Source organism: Panthera pardus, unplaced genomic scaffold (assembly GCF_024362965.1).
Source record: "Panthera pardus isolate Hobbes unplaced genomic scaffold, ASM2436296v1 HiC_scaffold_24, whole genome shotgun sequence".
Lineage (NCBI taxonomy): Eukaryota > Metazoa > Chordata > Mammalia > Carnivora > Felidae > Panthera > Panthera pardus.
The window spans coordinates 53,263,723-53,290,643 of record NW_026526810.1 but is presented as its reverse complement, the minus strand read 5'-3'; the positions used below and the strand labels follow the sequence as shown (position 1 = coordinate 53,290,643).

General features: G+C 39.9%; 1 protein-coding gene across 7 annotated transcripts in view; it reads right to left on the bottom strand.

Annotated features, from left to right (window-relative positions):
* Positions 1-1,608: 1,608 nt before the first annotated feature.
* Positions 1,609-26,921, bottom strand: part of ZNF106 (zinc finger protein 106) — a 59,695-nt gene continuing 34,382 nt past the window's right edge. For 4 of the 7 annotated variants that reach the window (XM_019442443.2, XM_019442449.2, XM_053889153.1 and 1 more), the window contains 17 exons: positions 25,444-26,071; positions 24,120-24,189; positions 22,754-22,908; positions 22,609-22,669; positions 21,790-22,131; positions 18,847-19,624; positions 18,199-18,254; positions 17,486-17,631; positions 15,721-15,855; positions 14,894-15,010; positions 11,904-12,095; positions 11,323-11,385; positions 10,495-10,614; positions 9,906-9,977; positions 9,021-9,092; positions 6,202-6,348; positions 1,609-5,510 (listed from right to left, as the gene is read on the bottom strand). In XM_019442443.2, the coding sequence (XP_019297988.1) occupies positions 5,454-5,510; positions 6,202-6,348; positions 9,021-9,092; positions 9,906-9,977; positions 10,495-10,614; positions 11,323-11,385; positions 11,904-12,095; positions 14,894-15,010; positions 15,721-15,855; positions 17,486-17,631; positions 18,199-18,254; positions 18,847-19,624; positions 21,790-22,131; positions 22,609-22,669; positions 22,754-22,908; positions 24,120-24,189; positions 25,444-26,071 (3,211 nt within the window). In that variant the 3' untranslated portion in view covers positions 1,609-5,453. The remainder of the gene's footprint in view (positions 5,511-6,201; positions 6,349-9,020; positions 9,093-9,905; positions 9,978-10,494; positions 10,615-11,322; positions 11,386-11,903; positions 12,096-14,893; positions 15,011-15,720; positions 15,856-17,485; positions 17,632-18,198; positions 18,255-18,846; positions 19,625-21,789; positions 22,132-22,608; positions 22,670-22,753; positions 22,909-24,119; positions 24,190-25,443; positions 26,072-26,921) is intronic. The other 3 variants (XM_019442445.2, XM_019442447.2, XM_019442448.2) reach the window with 3 other exon arrangements.

The window sequence follows — 26,921 nt, the reverse complement described above, 5'->3', positions numbered from 1 at the left end:
TTAGATTTATACTTCTGTGGTATCAGTTGCAATGTCTCCTCCCTTTCTTTCTGATTGTGAGTCCTTTTTTTCTTGGTGAGTGTGGCTAAAGGTTTGTCAGTTTTATCTTGTCAATGCAGCAGCTCTTAGTCACTGACCTTTCTACTGTCTTTGCAGTCTCTATTTCATTTATTTCCACTCTGATATTTGTTTCCTCCCTCCTACTTACTTTGGGCTTTGTTTTTTCTTTTTATATGTTATTTTAACTAGAACATTAGATTGGGATTTTTATTTTTCTTGAGGTAGGCCTGTGATGCATCCCACAGAATTTGGTAGGTCTTACTTCTATATCTTTGATTTCTTCAATGACCTACTGACTGTTCAGCGGCATATTGTTTAGTGTCCCTATTTTTGTGTTTTTCCAGTTTTCTAGTTTTTCCAGTTTTCTTGTATTTGATTTCTAGTTGCATACCATTGTAGTTGGAGAAGATGCCTGATAGGATTTCAATCCTGAATTCATTGAGACTTGTTTTGTTGCCTAGCTAATGATCAATCTTGGAGACTGTTCCATGTGCACTTGAGAAGGATGTGTATTCTGCTGCTTGAATGGAATGTTCTGTATGTATCTATTGAGTCCATCTGGTTGGGGCACAGCTGCTGCACAGGGAGGGTGGAACATGCCCAGCCCAGTTGCAGTGTACTCACCTGGCCCCTTTGTGGTGTGGCTGCTTGCATCGGTTCAGTGGGACACGGAGTATGCTCACCAGTGCTAGGAGGCTACAGGGTGAGCACCAAAAATGGTGCCCACCAGCTCTGTCACCAGCTGGTTAGAAGATTGCAAAACTGGCACCAGCCAGTGCTTCCATCCCCAGAGAAAGTCATTGCAGGTTCTTGCCTGTTTGCCACTTTAGGATTAGCAAGTGGGTCTCTCCCTCTGTCAGAGTCTAGGCACTTTTCAAATTATTTTTGCACTGGATCTCAGGATGAGTGGGTGGGCATGTGAGCCCTTTAACAGTAGATTCTTTGTTCCCTACAGTTCTATAGTCTCCCTGGACATAATCCCTGTTGATTTTCAACATCAGGTGTTTTGAGAGTCTGTCTTTCTGGTGCCAGACACGAGGGTCTGGGTGCCTCAAGTGGGGCATACTCCCTTCACTCCTCAAGGGAAAGCTCTATTTCTCGGATCCCTTCCAAATAGTGGGTGGCTGTACCTCAGGTAGGATCCAGAGGGTGAATGAGTTTCTGCCTCTCCTACCTGTCTCAATGTATCTCTTGTATCTTTCCTTTTGGAGGTGCTGTTAATCTAGTCCTCAGGTCCTTTACAGAGGGAAATTATTCCCTCTATAGCTGTAAATTTATTGTTATACCTGGGAGGAGGTGAACTCAGGGTCTTCTACACAGCCATCTCAAACCCCAGAGATGTAGTTTTAATCTTGCTCTTCCATTAACTAACCTGTTTTACGACCTTGGACAAATTCATAAATGTAGCTGTTTGCCAAACTTATCTGGATCGTGGTCTGTGGCGTATCTATAACCATCTTGTGTTTCCCACCTGGTTTTCTTCTTACTGTCTATTCCAACATGGAAAAGAAAGGGTGGGCTATTAATATCCAGATAAGGTAGCAAAAGTAAACAATTAGTAAAAGTACTTTATTTTCCTCTTGTATTTGCTTTATATCTTGCTTTACAAAGTTATGAAGTTCACAGCTTTATACCAAAATGTAAGAAGGCTAAGCTATTTGCTTATAAACATTTTTGCAGTCAAATGTCATCTGATTTCATTCTTCTAATCCATATTCAATATATAAAAAAATTCAGAGACCAAGGGTACTGGAGCAGCTCTAGGGCATATATTTCTCTTAAGCAGGAGAAAGATCTTCAACAGCCTTTCCTCCTTAACTTCCTCCCCCACTGATTCAACTGGGCTACGGCCTTGAATTTAGGGCAAATCTAGGAGTCAGCTGTCATGTGACCCAGCAGGGCCACAGACCTGGGGGCTGGAGGTGAGGTTAGAGGTTATTGTCTGGTAAGCACTATGTTTGGTTTACACCAAGATTTCACATCCACTTGCATGTGGAACTCATACAACCCAAACCACCTCCATCATGGCTTCTATCATATCCATTAGACGGCTTCTCTGAAATCCTGAAAATCGCGATCATTTGGGGCAGGGATGAAATCACAATTTTACCCATGTGGCAGGCATGGCCTTTGTATATAACAGTTTTAGGAGGTCTCCTTTTGGTAGCAGAAACAAAATTTTTAAGTGTGCGCATACAAATCATAGTGATTTGAGCAAACCAAGAGGATATGTGCTGTTTAAATCCCACTTCACAAGATACTTTGATCTCCCCCTCCGATGAATTCTTTTCCATAAAATATACTGTACCATTCGACTAAGTGTTGTATACCTACTCCCACCACATTGTCCACATACCTACTCACTAAAGTTGTCTACTGTATACAATATCCCAAAACAAAAACAAAAAGCCCCCTCTGTTAGACAAACAATCACGTGAACAGCGATAATATTGCCTATAAATTACAGGAAGGTCAGGAGCTAAACACTCAACTGCTCACTTCGGAGGCAGAAAAATATTTTCCCCACAAAAGTAGGACTGTAGTAGCAATGGCGTTTCCTCAGTTTCAAGTAACATCAGATGGAGATAATTCTTTGCTCTTAGGTGCTTAACTGCTTTCTAACTGAGTAGAGGAGCGCCAAAATAAGTTTTGAACCTGATTAAAAACTCTGGGATAAAACTTGAAGTGACTAATAGCTTGTCATAACAAACTGCCATTAAAACGCTAGCATAAGCACACAAAAGGACTCATAACCACAGTTTTCTTGGCTTCTAGCCGTTAGAAGTAGGCACAGGCAATTAAAGATAACATTCTAAAAATGGCCTCCAACTCCTTACAAGAAATGAGTTGGGTTTTGTCAGGTCATGTTAACACCTTCCTTCATTAAGCACTAAACACCAAGTCAAGGCAAAAACCTGAGCCACCCCTCTTCTCTAAGTGAAGACAGAGGGCTAGCATCAGTTAAGACACTGTAAAAGACAAAAAATAGTCAAAGTTCTGCATAACTTTCAAGACCCCTAAAAGTAATAACACAACCATAAGCAGCCAAGATGCTTATGGTGCCTTTATTTCTAAACAGAGGGCTCAAATAGTGCACTTAGGATAACACACTAACCTGCAATAAAAGAATTTCACACATTCTTGAAACAAAGACATTATTACCATGGCCTCAAATTGTGTGTGTGTGTGAAATGAGGAAAAGCATTACAGGTATAGGTGCCCACGCACATACACACGTCCAAGGAACATTCACCCTGCACACACAAAGGCAGATAGACTATGCACAATTCTACCAAAATTAAACCCAAATCAGTTGTTACTGATTCTATCATACCTTCAAAGGTTCCCCACGATTGCCCAACACCTCACATATCCCCTTCCTGCTGTCCAAAGGCTCCACCACGCTCATCTTTTCAGACATGTCCTCAGGCAGGACAGAAGAGCACCTATGTGTAACAGAGTATGCAAGACTATCTTAACACACTGACCAATCAACACAGAAATGCAGCTTCACGACAGCCCTGAATAAAATGCCAGGTGTAGTAATAATTTCTGACAGCTTTCCTGGGAAATCACCCTTCCCAAACCCACATGACAGCCTGGCTTCCCTGCTCATCCGTACAAGAAATGAGGAGGAGAGGTAAGAAAGCTTCTTAATCACATACAGAAACGGCACAAATACATTTTATGCAAGAGAATCTTCTCCTTTCTCTCTCAGGTATCATGCAAACATCAATAGTCTGGTCAAAAAGTCTTCCTATTCACAAGGATAGAAGTAAACAGCTTTTGGGGCCATTCGTTATTTAGCAGTAGCTCTTAGATTAGCTTTTTTTTTTTTTTGGATCCAGTAAGAACCCCTGGAGCTCTTCCTGGAAAAAAAAGAACACATACTTGCGTACAATTTCATACCCTCTTGAAACCTCTCCATGAATGCTTCATGAAGTCCCCCAGCCCTAGAGCCTGAGTGAAGACATGTGAGTAGGTGTGTGTGTGCACTAAAAGGGGTGGAGATAAACCTGCACGCTACGCGATCCTAGAAAACAGCAGGTGTCACATCCCGAAGCCTGGTATGTGGCACTGAGCTCTTTTCCCTTCTACCACTCTGAAGAATCTTTCAGAGTTTTGAGAATCCAGAAACAAAAGGCTAGAAAGCAACACTTCTATAGCTTCTCTCAAGAGTCCAGAGAAAATCCAGAAACAAAGCAGTCTCACTAGGCTTTGTTAATTTGTCTGCTCTCAGTGGACAAGTAGCGTCTTCACCCTCACCATGCTCCACTCTTCTTGGCCAGCTACAAGGAAGGTGAAGGCAAGACACCAGTTCAGAAATAAGTCTCTAAGAAGCCTGCTTGAGCCCCTCAAGACTGTATTCAGATGCTTTATCCTAACTCCCCCTTCTTGAGTGCTGCAGGTGGGTGGAAAGCACCCCAGGGGCCCAGAGGAAGCATTTGATGGCTGCCAACAGTCTGGGCACAGCTAGATAGTGGAGGAGAAAGGGATTTGTAATGGAGCAAACTAAAAGGCTGCAAACCCACAGCAGGACTGGCGAGTCAAAAACTGGAAAAGGAGATCTACACCTCCAGTTCAAACAGCCTGACAATACCCGCAGCAGTGAGTGCCTGGGTCTAACAGCAAAATTCCAAGGTAGACGTTGGGTCTGTGCACTATCTTGAACTGAGTACTCTTATCACAACTTGAACAGAGGTTCGAAAGGAAGTGCTGTCTGTGAGGACTTGTCATTATGTGATCTGCTGAGTTCCTAAAATATCAGCAGAGCAGTCGCTCTAGCCGTTAATAATCTACTGTGTGTCCCTTTGAGATTTAAAGCTAGCTCTGTCCATCTACAAAGCAAGAGGATATTGAAACACACTGCACATAATCGTTAAGAAAGGAAACTAGTTGCTTCTAATTTAAATACCCAGTTATTAGAACTAAAAAAATTAAAACTGATCCTAAAAATCTAGCATTTGAACAAACTTGTACTTAAAAAGCCAGACTATGGGTTTAAACCATCATAAGAACGTAAACTAAAACTTGCAAACTGAAATCAAGAAACGACTACATATTAATCATATGGGTCAAACTGAGTAGCCAATTAAGATCTGTATTTTTAATAAACATCTGGAGAATACTAGTAGCATAGATGACTATATTCCATGCTGTCTCAGAGAAGTATGGTTCCCTAAAATCTGTTTAAATTGGACAAACCTCCAGTAAGAACTTAAAGTGTAACTATCATCCCATAGAGCTGCCCAGACTTATGTTAGTGGTAAGCCTGGCTGGTAACAACTTTCTCCTTCCCTGCTTCTCTGGGGAAGGGAAGATTGTGGCCTCTGTGAGGGGCCGATGTGAAATTAGTTCAATTAATAACTTCCCAACATGGGAGGCAAAAAGCTTCATGAATCAATTTTGCTGTCATCCTCAGCATGTCGTTCAATGTGTCCTGCAGCATCCTAGGAATAAAGGGGAAAGAGCCCATGAGAGAAAAGTTGATAGTAAGACAAGAGACAGTTAAAGCCAAGGAGAACTTCATGGGCACATTCTAAGATCCACACATTAAAGGTACCTAGGACCCAGCACTTTGCTAACTTACATGAAAATATGCACTTCAAGATGAGTTCTTATCTTATACAAGAGCACTGTAACAAACCTCTAGGTTCAGTTATTGGATTTGGAACATTTGAAAACATTCTCTTTGGGCTCTTTCTCAAAAACTACCTAATTCGGGGCGCCTGGGTGGCTCGGTCGGTTAAGTGTCCGACTTTGGCTCAGGTCATGATCTCACGGTCCGTGAGTTCGAGCCCCGTGTCGGGCTCTGTGCTGACAGCTCAGAGCCCCAAACCTGTTTCAGATTCTGTGTCTCCCTCTCTCTATGCCCCTCCCCTGTTCATGCTCTGTCTCTCTCTGTCTCAAAATAAATAAACGTTAAAAAAAAAAATTACAAAAAACAAAAAACCAAAAAACTACCTAATTCATCATCTGAAACCTCATTAAGCTATTCCTCAAATCTCTGAATAATAATAATAAAAAAGAAAATCTCTCCCTATTTATTCCAATTCTCAACATTCTAATAAGGCAAAAAAGGTTTGCCTGCTCTGAGCAGTCGAATAGACCCCAGGTCGGCCTCAAGTCCCACTCAGGTACCTGTTTAGACCCTTTCCTAGCGGTGAAAAAGGCATCACAGTTCTTCCAGCGACATTTCAGAGTTTGAAAGTTTGGATTCGTATGGTCAGTGAGCAAATGTTGTTTTAAATGATCCACAACGCCAAATATCAGAGAGCAACCATGCCACTGGAAAGAGAACAAAAAGGAAAGTTAAAAAGTGTACAGGAAGCATGCAACTGCGATTAGAAAGCCCCTCACTTGTATCCTATAAGTTTTGGGCAAAAAAAAAGCAATCCCCTTAGGCTTTATTCTTAGCTAGAAAATGTAACAAAGCCAGAGGCACCCACATTAATTAACAATATCATGAGGAGCCTTGAAAAGCCTGGAAAGTCTTGACACTGTGTGATATTGAGAAGGCAAAGCACTAAGATAGCTGTATCGTTAAGAGAGATAAGGAAAAGGTTAGCAAAAATTGACAGACAACTTATCATAAAATTCAGTTTACACCACACTTATTTTTTTACCTTGCCATCACAGAATGAGTTCCTTAGTCTACTTATTTAAAAAGACTAAGAGCTCTCTGTAATACTGAAGGGGCTGTTTCTAACAATTCTAAGAAATGCTGATTTATAAACTTGAAAATAAAAATGTCTGATAAAACTACGTTGCTATGGAAGGCTGACTTTACTCAGAATCTTTATCACTTGAATCACAATCTTGTTTCTTTTTTTAAATTCTAATTTTACTATAAAATATGGGGCTCAGGGGTAAATGTGGCTCAGTCGATTAAGCGTCTGACTTCGGCTCAGGTCACAATCTCTCCATCTGTGGGTTTGAGTCCCCACTTCAGCCTCTGTGCTGACAGCTCAGAGCCTGGAGCCTGCTTCGGATTCTGTGTTTCCCTCTCTCTCTTCCCCCGTTCACAGTCTCTGTCTCTCAAAAAATGAATAAAAACGTTAAAAAAATTTTTTTAATAATAAATAAATGTGGCTCAATTCTCAGTTTCACTTGTTAGTCAGAAAGCATACAAACTCTGTCTTGGTATTTATCCTACAAGCCTGCTTCTCATAAATCTTACAATTCTAATTCTAACACGTTCATTTATTTTTTATTTATTTTTTGTTTTTATTTTTGAGAGAGACAGAGTGTGAGCAGGAGAGGGACAGAGTGAGGGAGACACAGAATATGAAGCAGACTCCAGGCTCTGAGCTGTCAGTACAGAGCCCAATCTAAAAAATGGAGGGTGTCAATTTCATTCCATCAATTCTACAAAGCATGTTAGGGTACTGGGAGGGGGGAATTTCAGCCATAAACGTTTCTTTGATCACTACTAATATTAGAACTGATGAAACAAATTAAGGCCTATAAGGAACAACATAAAAGTTTGGAGCTCCCACCCCAAAATAAAAACCAGGCAATTTAGCCTAGGCAATGGAAGTTTAAAACCTTCCAGAATACAAATTTTTATTGGCCTATTCCTCAAAAACCAATGTGGACACAAATCAAACTATTAATACAAGTAATCCCTGTATAAGCTAGTAAGCAGGTCACAAAATAAACACTTGCACTTATTTCGTAAATGGTTGATCCTTAAACAACATAGGTTTGAACTGCATGGATCCACTTATACATGAACTTTTATCAACAAATACAATATAGTACTGTAAATGTATTTTCGTTATGATTTTATCTTATTTACTTAAGTAATCTCCACACCCAATGTGGGGCTCGAACTCACAACCCTGAGATCAGGAGTCACATGCCCTACCAACTGTGCCAGCCAGACACTCCTTCTTACATTTTAGTAACATTTTCTTTTTTCTAGCTTACTATATTGTGAGAATACAGTCAGTAATACATATAACATACTAAATATGTGTTAATTGACTGTTTATGTTGTCAGGAAGGATCAACAGTAGGCTATAAGTACTTAAGCTTTGGGGGAGTCATAAGTTATATGCAAATTTTCAACTGTATGGGGTTTGGTGCCTCTATAACCATCTGCACTGTTCAAGGGTCAACTGTACTCTTGACATTTTTGTAAGCATGTACTGATTTTATAATAAACAAAAACCACCAAAGAAATAACCTGGGTGGATGATACATAAACATACCTCATATCTAATCTTAAAATAGATTATTCATGAAAGAAGTATGGAAGTATTTTATGTACAGTTTTAACTTTTTTAAATCATTGTTTTCAAATGTTTCTTGAGGATGCCTGGATGGCTCAGTCAGTTAAGCATCTGACTTCGGCTCAGATCATGATCTCACAGTTTGTGAGTTCGAACCCCGCATCAAGCTCTGTGCTGACAGCTCAGAGCCTGGAGCCTGCTTCGAATTCTGGGTCTCTCTCTCTCTCTGCCCCTCCCCCGCTCACTCTGTCTCTCAAAAATAAACATTTAAAAAATTTTTAAAATAATAAAAATAAATGATAAAAGTATTTTCTTTTTTTTTAATGTCTATTTTCGAGCACGCACACACAGACACACACAGACAGACACACACACACACACACACACACACACACACACACACACGAGCGGGGGAGGGGCAGAGAGGGAGGAAGACAGAGTATCTGAAGCAGTCTCTGTGCTGATAGCACAGAGCCCAATATAGAGCTCAAACTCATGAACTGTGAGATCATGACCTAAGCCAAAGTTGGACGCTTAACTGACTGAGCCACCCAGATGCCCCTATGTACAGGTTTTAAAAATAAGCTTCCTTGGCCTATAGCAGGAGGCATAAAGTAGACACTCAAATATAAAAATGCTTAATTGATGATGATGAAGATGTATAAATTAGCCTAGGGTTAAACAACTCCTAAGTCTGGTCATAAGAACAGTTTCACTCCTTACCCAACAGCGGTAATTCTGCATCAGATTCAGCCTCACAGCTTGAATACTGCCATCATAACAGCCAGTGTAAATCTGGGGGAAAGAAAGGTTTATCCTATCAGACCAAAACAACACACAAAAAACAACTACTCAATATCCCAAAAATACATGTCAAAAGCTCCTTGTACCAGCTACAAGAAAATACAAATCTAAACCAAGCCCAGCCCCAGAGTACAACAGTGGGGAAGTATCTTCTAGTATAGATACTTTGAAGCCTTGCTCCTTCCAGAACGCTGGCTGAGAGCATAAGTGGCAGGGCTCAGCGGCACCCACTTACATTGTAACTGGTCCACTCTGGCTACGGGGCATTGTATGCTACCTCGGGCATAATATATTAGCCGTCTGTGTTTCACTGGAACAAAGGGTTCTAAGGCTCAGAGTCTGAAAAACACCCATTCTGGTCCAACCACATAATTTAAAAATAAAATAAATCAAGGCTTAGCAGGGTTAAATGAGTTAGCTTCTACTTTTAGGTCTGCTTTCACTATGACATACTGGCCTAATCTCCTGACTCTATTCCAATGGTCTGTTCGGATCATAATGTCTCTGGAAAAAGCACCACTCAATTTTTGGGGGAACATTTTAAACTTATATTCTGTTTAATGGTGTTATCAGATTTTTATTGTAGTTATTTTAGCTATTAATAGAAAAGGGAATATTCAACAATGTCACTGGGTTACTTCTCGATAATAGCATGCCAAAAGAAAGAAAGGCATTCAATATCAGAATGCCTACCAGAAACGTGTCATTTTTGGAAGTGATAAATAGTAATATTGTTATCAGTTTGTAGTTTTTAGTAATAAGCATATTCAAAAGCAAATATGTAACATGGCTAATAACACTCACCATACTTTTATGGATGGTCATACACATAATCATGTCTTTGTGTCCTCCATAAACTTGCAATCGATCATGGGACTTAGGTGGAGGAAAAAAATAGAGAATTAAGGTTATTTATACCCTGTGGTTAATAAGCATAATCCCTGGAGGCCTCTGGCAGGTTTAGCACTAAGCTGAAGCACCAGTAGCATTTTCACAGAAACATAATCTAATGACAATCTTTCTAATAAGTCTTCAAGGGAGGAGCTGGTAACTGGAAATGAGAAAACTAACTTCTGTGCAATGTCAAAGTCTAAACCTGAAATTGCACACCAAGAGAACTAGACAGGTTTTAGAGACTAACTCTGCTCTCCAAAAACCATTTTAGTATTGACCTCTGTGAGCCAGACCATGTCTTTCAGAGCAGTGTTTCTGACAGTCCAAGGATCATCTGCTTCATAATTATCTAGAGGGCCTGTGAAAAATGCAGATTCCTGGGTCCCACCCCAGCCTTACTGTATTAAAAATAATAACAATAACAATAATAATTCAACACCCAACCCAAACAGGCCTATTCCCCAAATCATTCAAGCAAAATACTGGATCTAAATTCTACCTGTAATTCATAGACACGAACAAATTTATCCAGGCAAGCAGTCACCATCACTTTCCCTAGGATATTCACCACAGTCACTGCATGATTGTGACCTTTATAGATCCGCACAAGCTCACCAGTCTGCATCAGAAAAGAGACAAGTCACTAGACTGACGTTCCAGATTCCTTCTGACTTTTGAGATTTATGATTCTATTATTCCAAGTCGTAATTCTGAGCCTACTTGTACACAACGTAGCTGTACTAATTTTAACAGCTCAGGTACCTGCATAAGCATTTATTACAATATACATATATAATATGCATGAAATGTATCCTGATGGAGAGAACCTATTGTCACACAAAGAGAAGGGCTACAACTCTATCTGTATGTATTTTACAGGTTTTAAAGAATTTTCACTCTTATCATTTTGTTGTGTCTGGACAAGTCCCTGAGGTTGCAGTATCCCCAGGTTGATAGACTGGGCACTGAGCGTCAAAGAGCTGCCTCTATGACCTGAGCAGAATCTCTCAGCTGTTTTTATTTGTTCTATTTTAAACTATGTATCACATCCACTTTCTCAGAGCCTCAGATGCTCAATTTATCTCAGGTTTAAATGAGACAAACTAAACCTTACGTAAACTTTGAATCTGTCCCCCATTAAAAATTTTGAAGAGGCCAGAATTTCTCAAGTGCTCACTATCTTCCAAGAGCTTATGCAGGTAGGGATTACTATTAAGCTTTTCAATATAAATATTAAGGTTGCAATATAAAATGCAAGAGGTCTGAGGAATTCTTCAAGGTTTAATCTTCATTCCATTAAAGATTTCTTTACACCAACACAACCTACATGAATGTTGTGCGCGTGGACTGACTGATCGCTGGAGCCACTGAACACAAGGTCATTCACCACCTTAAAGAAAAAAATACATTGAGTTACATTTGGTAAAAGGTTCTGAGCTTTCTCTGTAATTTGCAATGCACACTGTTGAATTCTAACTTCCAACCCACTTTGAGATGAGCATCAACTAGATACAAGACACTAAGTTCCTCAAATTTTCTGAAATGAAACTTAGGGCCTACCACCAGGTACTCTGATGAAGTGACAATGTATTATTGGGTTTGTTACCTCGTCAGAACGATTGTGAAACTGCCTAGAAGGACTTTAAAGTGTATCTACATTCTATAATAAAATACACTGTTTCTCCATTAATATATTAATGTATTAAAATACAGTCCAACCCCAACCCCACAAAAAAAAAAAAAAAAAAAATACATCCCTTGGTCACCCAGGCCTAAAGAAAAGCACCATAATCTCCTTGCTCTTTTCCAGATGATGTGCTGTAGATAAGGCATTAGATGACAAGACAAATGTCACTCAAATCCTTTTATTTGTGCCAACTGACTCCTGTTATCTTGCACTGTACTTGCCTTCATGCAAAGAATGGTTTTGCTGTGGCCCTCTAGGGTCCTGAGAAGGAGTCCATTCCGTGCATCACGGACACTAATGGTACAGTCATAAGATCCAACAACAAGCAGCTTTCGGGCACCTTCCTGAGCTGTGGCAAGACAGCTGACAGCCCGAGGGCCATGGCATTCAAAGATTTCAAGTCGTTTGTTGTTCTGAAAAATAAGCCACCATTATATGAAATAAAAGCAGCTTGGCTGGTAAATATCAAAATCAACTCACCCAAATCACTACCTTGATTCAAACTCTTAAATTCTACTACCTGTTAAGTTCTCATACCCCATGCGAATTTTTTAACTTCCCAACCTCTGCTATTCCCATTCCAACTCTCTTTGCGTCCATGACTCCCTTCTCCCCCATTCTAGTGCGGGCATGGCAAATTCTTACATTATAAACACATTTCTAACTTCAACCTATACTATCTGATCCTAGTTAGCACTTGACTCTCTTTTATGCCTTCTCTCAGTTTCCTTAGGTTAATGATAACGGATGATCGACTTTCTTTTTCATACGCTCATACATTTTCCTTGCCACAGACCCAGAAGCTCTTTCTCTGTATTTTGTCATCCAAACTTTACGCAAACAATTTGTCATTTGTTTCCAAATTTCTCCACTGAGAATGACTTACTTACAAATAATTTCAGTAAGAATCTCTCATTCTCCACCTGTTATTCCCAAGTCCTTCTGATTTCTGGTTCTATGTCATCTCTCATGACATCATTTAGTGAACTAGAGAAGCCTTTTATATCAGAGTGGCATGGTCACATCCTGAATTCCTAAACATTCCTTTACCTCAGATCTTAGACTTGCTTCCCTCAGTCCCACACCAACCTTGTCCATAAAGTCTCCCATTTCCCCAAAATCTCTAAAAAGGAACATCAGGCACATGCAAAGGGTGAAACTCGTAAAAACTTCACAAAAGAGCAGCTGGTAGCCTCCAGGGCTAAGCAATGACTCCAGCCATCATAGGTGCTGGGGAAACAGCCTGATGGGAGTTTAGAGACCACTGGTGGACAGGCTCTAGTAAACAGCCCTGGCTTTCTGTTAAGACCTCAGAAGCACTGCATTCAGGTGTATGGACAAACCAACAAGGGCTCAGTGCTCACGAGGCTTCAAAATTCCGATGTCTGCAGAGATTCTCAAATCTCTGTTTCCAAATCCACCTTCTCTGTGGCTTTTCAACCATTTACATTTCAATTTCTTGTCTTCATCCTGCCTCAAAAGTCCTGTTCCTGACTTTTGTCTACCTTTGATGACATTACTCTCACAAAAGAGAATTAGAGAATTATCAAGTTTTATCCTTTAAAATATTTTAAATTTATTCTTTCTTCTTCATTTCTTTTGCCCTAACCAAATCTAATGTAGGCTGTTAACACTTCACATCTGGAATGTAACAACCTTCACTAATTACCCTTCTGTGATCTCTTCATAACTTGGTACTTGATTACCTATGTGCTAGATTCTTCTAACTTGATTTTAAGCTTCTTTTAAAAAAAAATTTTTTTTTTAAACTTATTTATTTTTAAGAGACAAAGTGAGACAGAGCATAAGTGGGGGAGGGGCAGAGAGAGAAGGGAGACACAGAATCCAAAGCAGGCTCCAGGCTCTGAGCTGTCAGCACAGAGCCCGACACTGGGCTCGAACTCACGGACTGCGAGATCATGAATTGAGCCGAAGTCGGACACTTACCCGACTGAGCCACCCAGGCGCCCCTAAGCTTCTTAACAGTAGAAGGCATGATGTACTTTATTGTATCCCTTAGAAGCAGTGGTTCCAGGGGCGCCTAAGTGGCTCAGTCGGTTAAGCATCTGACTTCAGCTCAGGTCATGATCTCATGGTTCATGAGTTCGAGCCCCGCATCGAACTCTGGGCTGACAGCTCAGAGCCTGGAACCCGCTTCAGATTCTGTGTCTCCTTCTGTCTGCCCCTCTGCTGCTTACACTCTGTCTCTCACATTGTCTCAAAAATAAATAAACATTAAAAAAACAATTAAAAAAAGAAGTAGTGGTTCCAGCTCACATGTGGAAGGAGAGTTGGTAGGTATTCACTACACATATGAATAATATTATAATTGGGCATAACATAGCAAACATTCTAATGTGCTGTTAAAAGATGACCAAATGACTTGGGATATGGCACTACAACTCATTAGCAACCAAACCCATCAACTCTACCTCTATTATCTTTCATCCATTCTCTTCTCTTCATCCTTAGTCTAACCTTTCATGTCACCTTCTACTACAAAGCCTCCTAAATGAGCTCCCTGTCTCTACTAGGACCAGTATTTTCCTATCTCATCAACTCCAGAGTGACTTTCTCTAAAATACAAATTCAATCATGCTTCTTATACTTTAAAGTCTACAAGACGGAAGTCCATCTACATTAACAAAGCATATAGGGCCAGCAAGAACTGGTCTTTCCTCATTTCCTAGGCATCATCCTAAGGTCTAGAACATAACAACAGATGTTCAATATAGGTTCATTCAACAAATGAATTTCTCTTTGGGTTAGGAAAGAATGAAGCCATACGGGCTTACAGACAAACCTATGACTTAGTTCACATTACAGAACAGGCTATCCTCATGAAACTCTCAATCGGTTCCAAACCACATCAATGTCATACTCAAAAGAATTTAAGCTCATTTTTCATGGTGTCATTCTTAAAATGAGATAGACTAGTTTAACCTATGACTCATAATTTGGACCCAAATCATCAGGCTTGGTTTAATTTAGTAGAGTTACCTTTTGGGCCTGGCACATTTGAGCCTGAGCAGACAGAATGCAGGATCTTGTTTCACTTATACCAGAAAATAGCAGTTTTTGAGCAGCAGTTAATTCTGTCATCTTCTCACACAAGACAACAGGAAAATGTCTGCCTTCTACTTCTTTCCACACATTCTCACACTACTTTCAAGTGGCATGGGAATTCAGCCTTCTCCCCTCAAACACTAACCTTTATGTTAAAGGTGACCACGGTGCCATTTGCCAGTCCTGCATAGAGGGTTCGCCATCTACTATGGAGGCAGAGGACCCGGTCTTCCAGCTGTAGCTGCTCCACACACTCTCGCGTCTAATAAAGCACACAACACCTAATCAGCAGGGGTTCACAGCAAATAAAGGGTGACAACAATCCTTTTCCAAGCAGTGTGTGACATGATCTTTATGAGGAAGGAAATGCAGCGACCTCTGTTTTGTACAAAATTATCTTAGATTCTTTTTCCTTTGAAATATGTGGCCAAAGAACCTCAGGCTATAAACAAATCTAAATTCTAATGTTACTCATGTTCCTAATTTGTAATGTAGAAATTCTTCAAAGGACACTAAGAAGTGGGCAAAAAGATTACAGCTTGATGAAAACTCAGATGATGGCTAGCATTTGTTTAGTAATAAAGTATTTTTATGTTTTTTTTTTCTTTTATTCTCTCTCTGTGGAGGAGTGAAAAAAAAAGGTATTTTTAATTTAAGGTACATACTTTTTTTTTTCTTTTTTAGATTTAGCACCACTGCATGCTTAGTAGGCTACAGTATAGCATCAACATATCTTTCATATCCACTAGGAAACCAAACAATTCATTTGATCATTTTATTGTGATACTCTCCTTACTGCAGGGGTCTGGAACCCAGCCCGCAATCTCTGAGGCGTGCCTGTACTAAAAATGGTTTGGAAGCGTAAAACAGAGAGTGGGCAGAATGAAGCATCTGTTTCAGTGTCTCCACTCTACACAGTAAACGCAGTCAAAGCAGTTTAATATCACTTTTGATTTGTCTGGACCCACTTACCTTAACATTATAGCAGCGAATGGTGTGGTCACTGGAACCAGTGTAAAGGGCAGCATTCTTGCCAGAGGTTTGGGTAACCAGGAGGCAGTTCACTTTGGAGGCATGCCCCTCAAAGACCCCAATGCACTTCCGACTCTAAAGTCAAGCGCATATCAGATTATTACTTGTGGATACACAAGGATTAGGTAACACATTTCCTTAGCAATAACAAAAATGTTAAAACATATTAGTTCTCTGCTGCATCCTCAGTGCTTAGGTTAGTGCCTGTTATTACACAAAAGGTGCTCAGTAAATATGTGTTTACTAAATGCCCAGCTGTCACATGGACTAAGTACCCACAACTCTGTTAGCTGAGCCCTACCCAAAATTCTTAAGGCAGTTTGCTGTAAGATAGATCAGAATTTTAATTAATGCCTGGAGCAAGGCTCTCCAACATAGGGGCCAAAGATCTGACAAATCCAAACTGTAGCTAATTTCCCAGATGAGTTCCTTCATTTCCTTGGTAACTTGTGAGAGAATGTTCCACAACATTCAGAGATGTGTCAGGCCCCTAGTGGGGCCACCAGGGGTGGTTTCACACAGGAACATCCTAGATATTATCTTTGTGCACATATTCAGATCTACTTAAAATACACACACACACACACACACACACACACATTTATCTTGCGATTTAGAGTTAGAGTCAATCTCCCAAATCTTACACTCATACTTCCTGGCACCACTGCTTCCTTCCTTCAGACATCCTTCTTGCCCCTTCACATCACTAGGCTATTGGAACCTAGACACCTGTTGCCTAGGACACATTTTCATGGTCCATCATCTAACCTTTGGACTTTCAAGGACTTCAGTAATTTCAAATACTTTCATGGTATTTATTCAGACAACATAGTGCTCTTAAAGTTTCTTAAAGATCATTATTGGGGCGCCTGGGTGGCGCAGTCGGTTAAGCGTCCGACTTCAGCCAGGTCACGATCTCGCGGTCCGTGAGTTCGAGCCCCGCGTCAGGCTCTGGGCTGATGGCTCGGAGCCTGGAGCCTGTTTCCGATTCTGTGTCTCCCTCTCTCTCTGCCCCTCCCCCGTTCATGCTCTGTCTCTCTCTGTCCCAGAAATAAATTAAAAAAAAAAAAAAAAAAAAAAAAAAAAAAAAAGATCATTATTGATAAAATTAATCTGATGTATACCAAATTTAAAACTCAAGAGTTCATTCTATGAAAACAGAGAGTAACGAGCATCAGATTATCAGTGATGGGTCCTAGAACACTGTTGCTCTCCTAATCACTTGGGACAATTAATCAACTGTGAGGAAAAATGCCTCCTCTAGTACCTCCCCAGTATTTTCATTCTATCCTCTCTATTATGTCGCAGCGATCCGACTGACCTCATCACCACCTCCAGGACCAGGACCTGACTGGCCCAGCCTTCTGTTATCTCATCTCCCTTTGCCAAGTGGTTGTTCAGAGTAAAGCACAGGACCCTTTTGGTAACGGGAGAAAAAAGAAACCCCAGCGGCATCTGACATCGGTCTATGAGCAGGAGGAGAACTAGCGTTAGGAAGAGGTGATACCAGAGAAAGCAGTGTGGACAGACAAAAAGAAGCTAAGTCCCCAGGGACCCTGCTGAGCCACTGCATCAACTTTATCTACAGTTAGTCTACACATCTCTGGACAACAAACAGATACCCCTATTGTTTAAGAGAGTGTGAATCAGAGTTCCTAAAACCTGCAAAAAACCAAAAAACATTCAAATTGATATATCAACTCACCACCAGATTATAAACTCGAACAGTTTTATCTGCCGAACAGGTGTATAGTAAATTCCCAAATATCTGAATTGCATTCACTGCGGCTTGGTGCCCCTCAAAGCTCCCTTCTGTGGGCTCATCATCATCTCCTGGCTCTGAAGATATTTCTGGAAATCAAGAATGTGTTTCAGAGATGTATCAGCTTTTGTCTGAAAAGATACTCAAAAATTAAAACCATTACATAATATAGTGGTCCTTGGATTCTCCTTAAAACCTGTTTCCTCTAGCAAAACCCCACATTTTCCATTAATGATCTTCGTTATGAAGATTTCATAATAAGAGACTCTGGGAGAGAAAGCCTCTCACTGAGGAAAAAAGACAGATACTCATTTTTTGAGTGATACCTGGAAGTACCAAATCTCTCCCCACATCCTCTCTTCTGCTGCCAGTTATTTTGTTGAACAAGGCATTATTCTTCAAGCAATTCCTTCTCAAAGCAAAAGCCCCATGAGCCAATGAAAACTCATTAGTTGAACAGATAGGAGAGATGGGAATAAGAAAATAAAAAGGCAGGATTTACAGGACACCATAATTGCTGATCAAAACAATATTCTTGGTGACAATCCCCCAACCCTATCCTAATCTATAGGCATACTTAATAAGATTTAAAGCCTGGCTCTAATATTTATAAAGCTTTTTTTTCTGTGGCTAAATAAAACTGAATAACCAAATACCTGAAGAGTTCTTTGATCCTTTTATGGAGGAGATCACAGTCTGAGTTTCCGCCACACTACAAAAGAATAGCAAAAGTCTTTTTAGCGGATGTGAATAAGACAAGCAATAACTTAAATTTTCCTGACTCAAGGATTGTTCTAAACACTGGGCACGCAGCAGTGACAAAAGAGATCAGTTTTTCCATTTGAAATTTCTATATGAGAGGAAATATAAGTATAGTATATATTTACAACACAAATGAGAAAGCAGAAAATCTCCACTGCCAAGGTTTGATTTTTCTACACCCATAATCTCTACCGATTTTCTATACATTTGATTCATTTAAAAATTGATTCATAGGGGCGCCTGGGTGGCTCAGTCAGTTAAGCATCTGACTTTGGCTCAGGTCATGATCTCACAGTCCATGAGTTCGAGCCCCGCGTCGGGCTCTGTGCTGACAGCTCAGAGCCTGGAGCCTGCTTCAGATTCTGTGTCTCCCTCTCTCTCTGCCCCTCCCCCGTTCATGCTCTGTCTCTCTCTGTCTCAAAAATAAATAAAACATTAAAAAATTTAAAAAAAAAATTGATTCATAACCAAAAGTTCTATTGTTTAAGGAAAGAATAATGGCGAAAGTTGTTCTGACTGGACCAGCACAACATCCTCCTTACCTTACAGGGATACCATCTTTATAACGAGTGCCAATCTCACTGGTAGAGCTAACTTCATCACAACCAGAACGAGAAGTTTCTAATGAATTTTGCTCTGTGGAGTTCCAAATATCCTTTTTAGATGGACTGTCTGGTTTCTCTTCTCCGGATTCAGAAGAATCAATGGCCACCACTTCCAACTGCGGATTAGGAATTTCTAGGACTTCCAGAGATGAGTCACTCTCTGGCTCATCTCTGACACTCTCTTGTTCTGGGCCAGTCCTGCTGTCTTCCCAGGTGGAGGTCGTTACTTTCCCCCCTTTGGTTGACTTTCCAGTCTTTACTTTCCTTACAGGTTTAGCAGTAAATACATCCTGTTCGGTGTCACTGTTCTCAGGAACATGAGCAGCCCGAAGAGTTTTCTTCTTCCTAAGTTTCTTCTTTTTCTTGTTTCCCCGAGTTTCAGCTGATGTCAGAGTAGACTCTGCCTGCTGCTCGGGCTGGTCAGCTGGAGAGTGGGGCTCTTTCTCTAAGGGGGTTTCGGAAGCAAACGACAATCTTGGAAAAGAACTGGTACAGGCCTCAGACCCACTGTTCCCTTTGATTGGCTCATCTTCTTTATTCAGGCTTGGAAGACCAGTTGGTTGGGAAGAGGCAGTATTATCTCTGTTTCTGGTATTTCCTTGTTCCGTGGAAAACTTCAGTTCTTGGCTAGGCTCATGGAAACTTTCTGTTAGCTCTGATAAAGATAATGCTGCAGGGATGACTGGATAAACTGGATAACTGTCACTGTTCTCTCCTGAAATAAGAAGAAAAAAATATTGCATCTTCTTCTGTATCTGCGATTTATCATCATAAACTGCCATTATTTACCACTGATCGAATCTCTACTGAAAAACAACCTTTTGACATATGCTAACAAGACTATGACTGTTAAAACTGTTTCTCATCCCTTGGCTTCCCATAGCCTGCAGAAATTTCTCTTTGCCTTGAATTAAATCTCACAAATAACATGTCTTATACCCTACAAAAGCTCCTTATGGGCAGGGACTCCTTCTAGCCATCTCTTTTTTTTCTTTCTTGTTTGAAATGTCCCCATGTTTAACATGATGTTTTATTCTTGGTACACACTGAAATATCTACTTAGCTGAAGTGCTTTCACCTTTATGTCTTAGATGTTTTCACTATGCCACTTTACCTGAGACATCACCCAGTTTGTTTACATAAGAGTAGTTAAAAAGTCAGTTGACTTAACAAAGTCTATTTTCTTTGACATAGTTATTTCATGTCAAGGAATTCAGATTGATGAAATAATCAAAGATATACTCAAAGACATATACAATGTAGTGTTCTATGCAATATTAAAGAAAAAAGGATAAAAACTAAATACTCAAAGGAGATTGTATAAATTACTATCTACCCAGATTACACAATTTCTCAAGTATTATTCAAGTAGTAAAATTAAAATATTTTACACAATTACTTTTATGACACAGGAAAATGATCATTATCTATTAAGTGGAAAAAAGCCAGGTTATAACAGACTATGATTTTGCCTTTTTTTTTTTTTTTTTAATTTTTTTAACGTTTATTTATTTTTGAGACAGAGAGAGACAGAGCATGAACAGGGGAGGGGCAGAGAGAGAGGGAGACACAGAATCGGAAGCAGGCTCCAGGCTCTGAGCCATCAGCCCAGAGCCCGACGCGGGGCTCGAACTCGCAGACGGCGAGATAGAGACCTGAGTTGAAGTCGGACGCCTAACCGACTGAGCCACCCAGGCGTCCCGATTTTGCCTTTCTATAAACTCTATGTGCAAATACACAAACAATTACGATTGAAGAAAGACTGAAATAATATATAACAAAACAACATATCTACATTTTAATCGCTTCCCAATTTTTTACTGTGAACATGAAATATTTTGCAGAGAAAAAAATCTAATAAAAATCAATTTTTAAAAATATTAACTTAAGGGGCACCTAGGTGGCTCAGTTGGTTGAGCATCTGACTTCGGCTCAGGTCATGGATCCCGTGGCTGGTCAGGCTCTGTGCTGACAGCTCAGAGCTTGGAGCCTGCTTCAGATTCTGTGTCTCCCTCTCTCTCTCTGCCCCTCCCCCGCTTGCTCTCTTTCTCTTTCTCAAAAATAAACATTAAAAAAAACCTTTTTTTAAATACTAGCTTAAGAAGTCACTATAATACTTATTTACCAGTTTTTAAAAAAATACCAAATACTATTCACACAAAAGCAACAAAATTCAAGACGAAAGATAATATACATTTGAGCTAGAAAGATATCTAGATTAGTACTGCAACAGGTAGCAAAATCTAGGGTAACTCTTCAGACTTTTTGTTTTTGCTCAGGTCACACAATGGCAGTTTATTTTTACTCAGTTTTCAGTATAGCACCATCGTGGTTACACAAACTTCAGATAAGGTTTAAAATAGCTTAGAAGTCCTTCTCCAATGGTAAATAAGTGAGTGTTATTTTATGCAAAGAGTAAAAACCTTGGCCATTTCTCAAAACCACTCAAGTTCCTAATGATGATCCTAAACCTGTGTCCACTGCCTTTTATCATGGCCACCTGCCTCTTAGGCTTATATTAATCCTACCTTGCACTTTAATGACAAAGAAAGGTAAGTGCTGAGAAATTCAGAGGACATATCTAGAAAATTGACTGAACAACTTCAACTCCATTTCTCTCACAAAAAAACAAGCAGCATCAATCCTCATAATGGAACATTTTAGGTGTTAATACAAAGTCAATTTAGTAATCCTAGATTAGAGAAAACTGAGGACAAGTTACTGATATTTAAACAATCCTCCTAAATGGAGGAAACATTAAGAACAATTAATTGTAAAAACTTTAGTTTTAATGGGCAGGTATGACTTTACATCACTGACCTAAAACTGCCCTACACCTTCTGCTGGGGTTGCCCTTAACCCAGAGAAAAGTTTACATACTATTAACTTGCGGTAATTCCTTGGACACATTGCCAGCAGAGCCTTGTGACACAGCGTTCACATTCTCGTCTTGCTCAGGAGACATGGGTTCTTGTTTAATCTGAACTGAGGAGTCTGGAGCAGGAACACTGCCATGGGCTTGGAAAGTAGGAGATGTGGTTACTTGGAGAGGGACTCCGGTGGATGATGGAGACACATGGGAAGATGGAGGCTCCAGAAATACTGGGAAAAAGGGAGTAGGCAGCAGCGTGGCATCAGCAGATGTTTGAGATCTACTGTTCCTTTGTTCTCGCGAAAGGCTATAAGGAACCTGGTCAGGGCGCTCAGAAGGTTCATATGTTTCTAGAATGGGAAACATACGCACATACAAATGCAAAAATGTTTTCTGAAAAGCCACTCATTTCTGAGCCAGTTTGTATTTCTAAAGATTACAGGAGAACTTTAAAGTCCCTCATTCTTCGAAATGTATGAAATAAAATCCATACAACCAACAAGCACACAGGTAGAACAGGTGTTAGTATTCCAATTTTTCAAATTTTAAGTGATTTATCCCAAGTCACATAGTTACTAATGGAAGAGCCAAGATTTGAACCCAGGTCTTTTGATTCCTAACACAAGGCTCTTCCTGTAACATACTGCCTCTGTTGCTAAGCATTTTCAGGGAGCACAGCCTCACAGGCCTTTCTATAGAAGGATGAAAACAAGGAGACAGGAGAGGAAAACATTTGACCTTTTCACGACTACTTTAATTCCCCTGCATAGATAACAAAGAAATAATAAGCTACAGAGGATCCAATCCATCAGATTCTCTCCGAATACCTTGTAATCCCTGCAGAATCTGTATTCTATGGGTCCGCAGTGCACTCATCTCCATAGTTATCTAAAAATAAAGTAATCTGTTAAGCACTGTGAAATCCAACTTTAGAGATAATCTATTCTCATTAAATGTTCCATCCGCTGTTACCTGCTGCTTGAGCATAAGTAGCCTCTGAACTTCAACATAAGCTGTCTGAAGAGCTGTACGGGCTTGCAGAAGGTTGTTATCCATGCACTGCAATGATTTGCTTAGTTCTTCCTCCCTTAAAGAAATACTCAGCAGCTGGTCAACCTGAGAACGTTCTGCCAAAAGAAACCATAAGGCTCAGTTTAATACTGCAGACTTCTGAATAATACAGCCCTCAGAAGGTGGAACTACCTCAGTTCTCTAGGATAAGCCTTTGTTTTTCCTCTCCAATAGGTCACTGCAGACTCATCAAATCTCACAAATCATGTGGTCAAGCCTGATATCAGAGCTAAACCAAAAGTGAGAATTGGTGAGATGGAGGTATGTCATAGGTTCAAGGATGCTTAGACTGGGTCCCAGATGTGAACTGCTTGCACTCTCTTCCCAAAGCATATTTTTCTAGTCTCTTAGTTAACATAAAATAGCTCTCTTTATGAGAGAAATCTTCCTAAAGAAAAAACAGCTTTGAAGTGTACATTTAAGTGATTTTAAATAAAATGTCCTACCACGTGTGCATATCTGTCATCTTTAGGTCTGTCTCCTTCCCATTCAGTATGTCAAGACCTCTTCCTAAAACTCCAGACCCACACATCCAACTACCACCTTGATTTTACTTAGGTGTCTCTAAGATCCTTTAATTCAAGGCCCCCAAAAGGGAACTCATCATCTTCCTCTACCGTCAACCTGCTCCTCTCATGCAGTTTTCTAGCTCTAATAAACGATATCATCATCCCCAAAGATGCCTTAGCCAGAAATTGGGGTCATCCTTTACCCCCAACTTATCCATAACATCCAACCATCCAAGGCTCATCCAATCACTTCCCATACCAGCCCTCTTATTTGAAAGGGTTCAGAATCAGTGGAAAGCAAGAATAAGAGAATCCTATCAGTGAGGGAGCCATTCCAATAACTTCTCTCAACTCAAGTAAGAGAAGCAACAAAGATGCCTCAAAAATGTAAACTGAGAAAAATGGCGATAAATAATCAAGAGACACAAAATTCTTAGCAAATGGCCTATATTCCTCTTCATCACTGAAAAGGCCCAAATGGGACTTTCTGACTTCATACTGAACTCAATTTGTCCAAGATATACATTAATGTTAGCTTATGGGTCTATGTGGCATCAAACGTTTCTTCTATAGCTGCAACTGGATATGGGAGAAAATCAACCTTTTCTACATCCTGAAGCAAGATAACAAAAATGTCAAAAAATAATACTAAGTGGGTGAACAGTATTTGATATCCCCAAGCTATACTTTGTCAAGTTGTGAAAAAGTTGAAAAGCTATAAAAACAATTTGTTTCTGACAGAATATTTTGCACTGTACCTTTCTTTCCTTTAATCTTCCTTCTTTTGTTTTTTCTCTCAAGACTTGGGAGTTCAGGAGAAGATCCATCCTGAGAAGATAAAGAAAACTGAGTAATATTAAATGTGGAAAAGCTATTCTCCAAGAAATAAAAAAAGTGAATCAATTCTAATACTGTTCTACATTATTGCTATCTCTAACAAGATAGTAGGAATCTCATGCACACATTATGAACTCAAATATTAGTTGAATGTATTTGATTTAAAACAAAACAAAAACAAACAAAAAAACCCAGAACAGAATCTAAGGTCCAGTACCTTCCTAGCATCCTAGAGGTGGTGAATCCCTGGGGCTTAGGCAAGCATTTCACTTTGGTAAAATATGGCATAGTTAGAGGTATGGACCAAGCCAGTAACGCACATATATGATTTCACAGTGACATAGTTTCTACTTTACTAGAAAATCTTCACAACAAAATTTTTACAACAAAAAGCTAAACAGTCTATCAGACAAGCGCCCAGATATTAGCTTTGTCATAGGACAAACTTTCGTCCAAGAATATCCACTACAGTGTCTAACTCAAAGGGGCAAAGTTGGAATTTGAATTCAGGTCTACAAGCCAAGCCCTTAAGTACTCTGCTATAGTGCCTCAGTATTAAAGCAAACAGTCCATTTTCTCAGAGTGCCACATTCCAGACTACATCACTGCCAGCAACTCTTTCTTTTCAGAAAGGGTTCCTGAAAGGGTTAAGCAGTGTTAGTGACATAGATGCCAGAAGAGAAGTGGTTTCAGTGGAAGATGGATTCTGAAAGGGCCAGGGTGGGTAACTGAGGTACAAAACACTGAGTAACAGAGACTAAAAATATTTGTAAGACCATGTTCACACAGATGCACTCTCATCGTATTAAAACTACCCTAGTGTTAAGCCCAATTGTCTCGGTCTAACAAGCATTCATGGCCTACAAATGCAACATTAGAGTGCCTTTCTTCAGGGCCAGTACAGAATGCATCATGAAGATAGATATAGTTACAGATGAAGACGTGGCTTACTCCTCAGTCAGGTGATACAAAGAATCTTGCCTTGGAGACTAGTTTTAGAGATGACTTCATATTTTCCTAGTACTGTACATTCATATTCACTGACATCTAACTTAGTAGAATCACTCAGTGAAAGGAACCAGTAGGATAAGAATATGAAAGGAAGAGTAAAAGCCTCACAAATCTATTCCAGAGTAGGGAAAAACACAACCCAGATACCCAGAAAAAATTAAAGTTATATCTTTCTTAAAACAGTCAGGTCAGCACATGAAGGGTCCAACAATAAGCAGGGGCAATCATACTCACTCCAGTAGCTCTTCGTTTCTTTCTAACACTCTGGCCGTCGTTTTGTTCGGCACCAGAAGTACAGCTACTGTCTGTGGCTGCATCTGCCAAACTGGAGATTGCAAGGGCTGAGGATGCATTTGACGATAAAGAGTTTCCTTCTCCATTACTCTCCTGGGTATTCTGATTCTCTGAAGGTGGCGTAGAACTCTCCTGGCTGTTCAGGTCTTTTGCCAAATGCATCAAAGGTATCGAACGGTCAGAGGATAATTGCACACTATGTCGCCTTTGAGTAGCAACATTTTCAGCCCTTTCACCTGTTCTTAGGGAGAGAGCCAGAGGGGTCACTTCCTGCTTAAGGCCCATGGTTGTTGTCTGACTCTGTGCAGCCCTCAGTGCGTTACTAGGTGAAAAAATCTGCTGGGGCTCATTTTCTTTGCCTGTACCTTCCTCACTGAAGAAGCTATACACAGAAGGAGCCCTGTCCATGATCACACTGCTCTCAGAAAGGCTTCGCTTCCTTGCCAACCCAGGAGAAAGGGAAACACCTTCCCAATGGAATCCTTCGAGACTAGACAGATCAGGCTCCTCATCCAAATCCAAGACCTCTTGTTCATTTTGAACTAGAGGCACCATTTCTATGCCAAACCTGAAGAAAGAAAAAAAAAAAAAAGAAAGAAAAAAAACCATAAATCAGACATGACTAAGGAAGAGAGGTTATCACTTAAGTGCGAAACTCTGTTAAGCACTGAGAGTACAAATATAAATAAGATGGTTTCTGCCCTCAAAAAGCTCACAGTCTAATAAATGTCCTAGACATAAATAACCATAGTGTAAGTATTGTAATATAACAAGTACTAAATTACAGATTTGTACACAGTTATGAGAATACATTTGAAGAAGTAAAAATTGAGAGCTTTATTATCATGGAGCTTTTCTAAACCAACCATAATAATTTTTAACAGCACACAAACCAAACACAAACAAAAATATTTACTGAGCATTCAACAAATGACAGGCACAGGGCTAAGGATAAGAACTTTATAATCTCAATACTCAAGTTATGGAAAAGAGTGCACAATAAATACGCTATTTCATCAAGGATAAAATTTAAAGCTTGAAGGGCTATATAACACAGCAGGTTGATTTTCAAGTAGCAAACCTACACTGAATGCTGCTCTACCATTCAGAAAAGTTTAGCATCTCAGCATAAGATGAACAGCCAAAACATCACACAAGTACTTAAGAGAAAGTATTTTGTGATCACGAATATAGTGCCCGGAATAAAGACAGAAGGGTAACTATTCGTAGATTCTGAGTAAAAGGTCGTAAGAACAATTACACTTAAAAACTGTACCAGTCATTAAGATCTAGAGATAGATACAAATCTACTGATATACTTTTTTATGCTGTTACTTTCTGGCCTCTATAACTAAAGTGATGGACTTCTGATAATTTTTTTCCACGTCCCCATCTCATTTCATTTCTTAGAGGTTGAT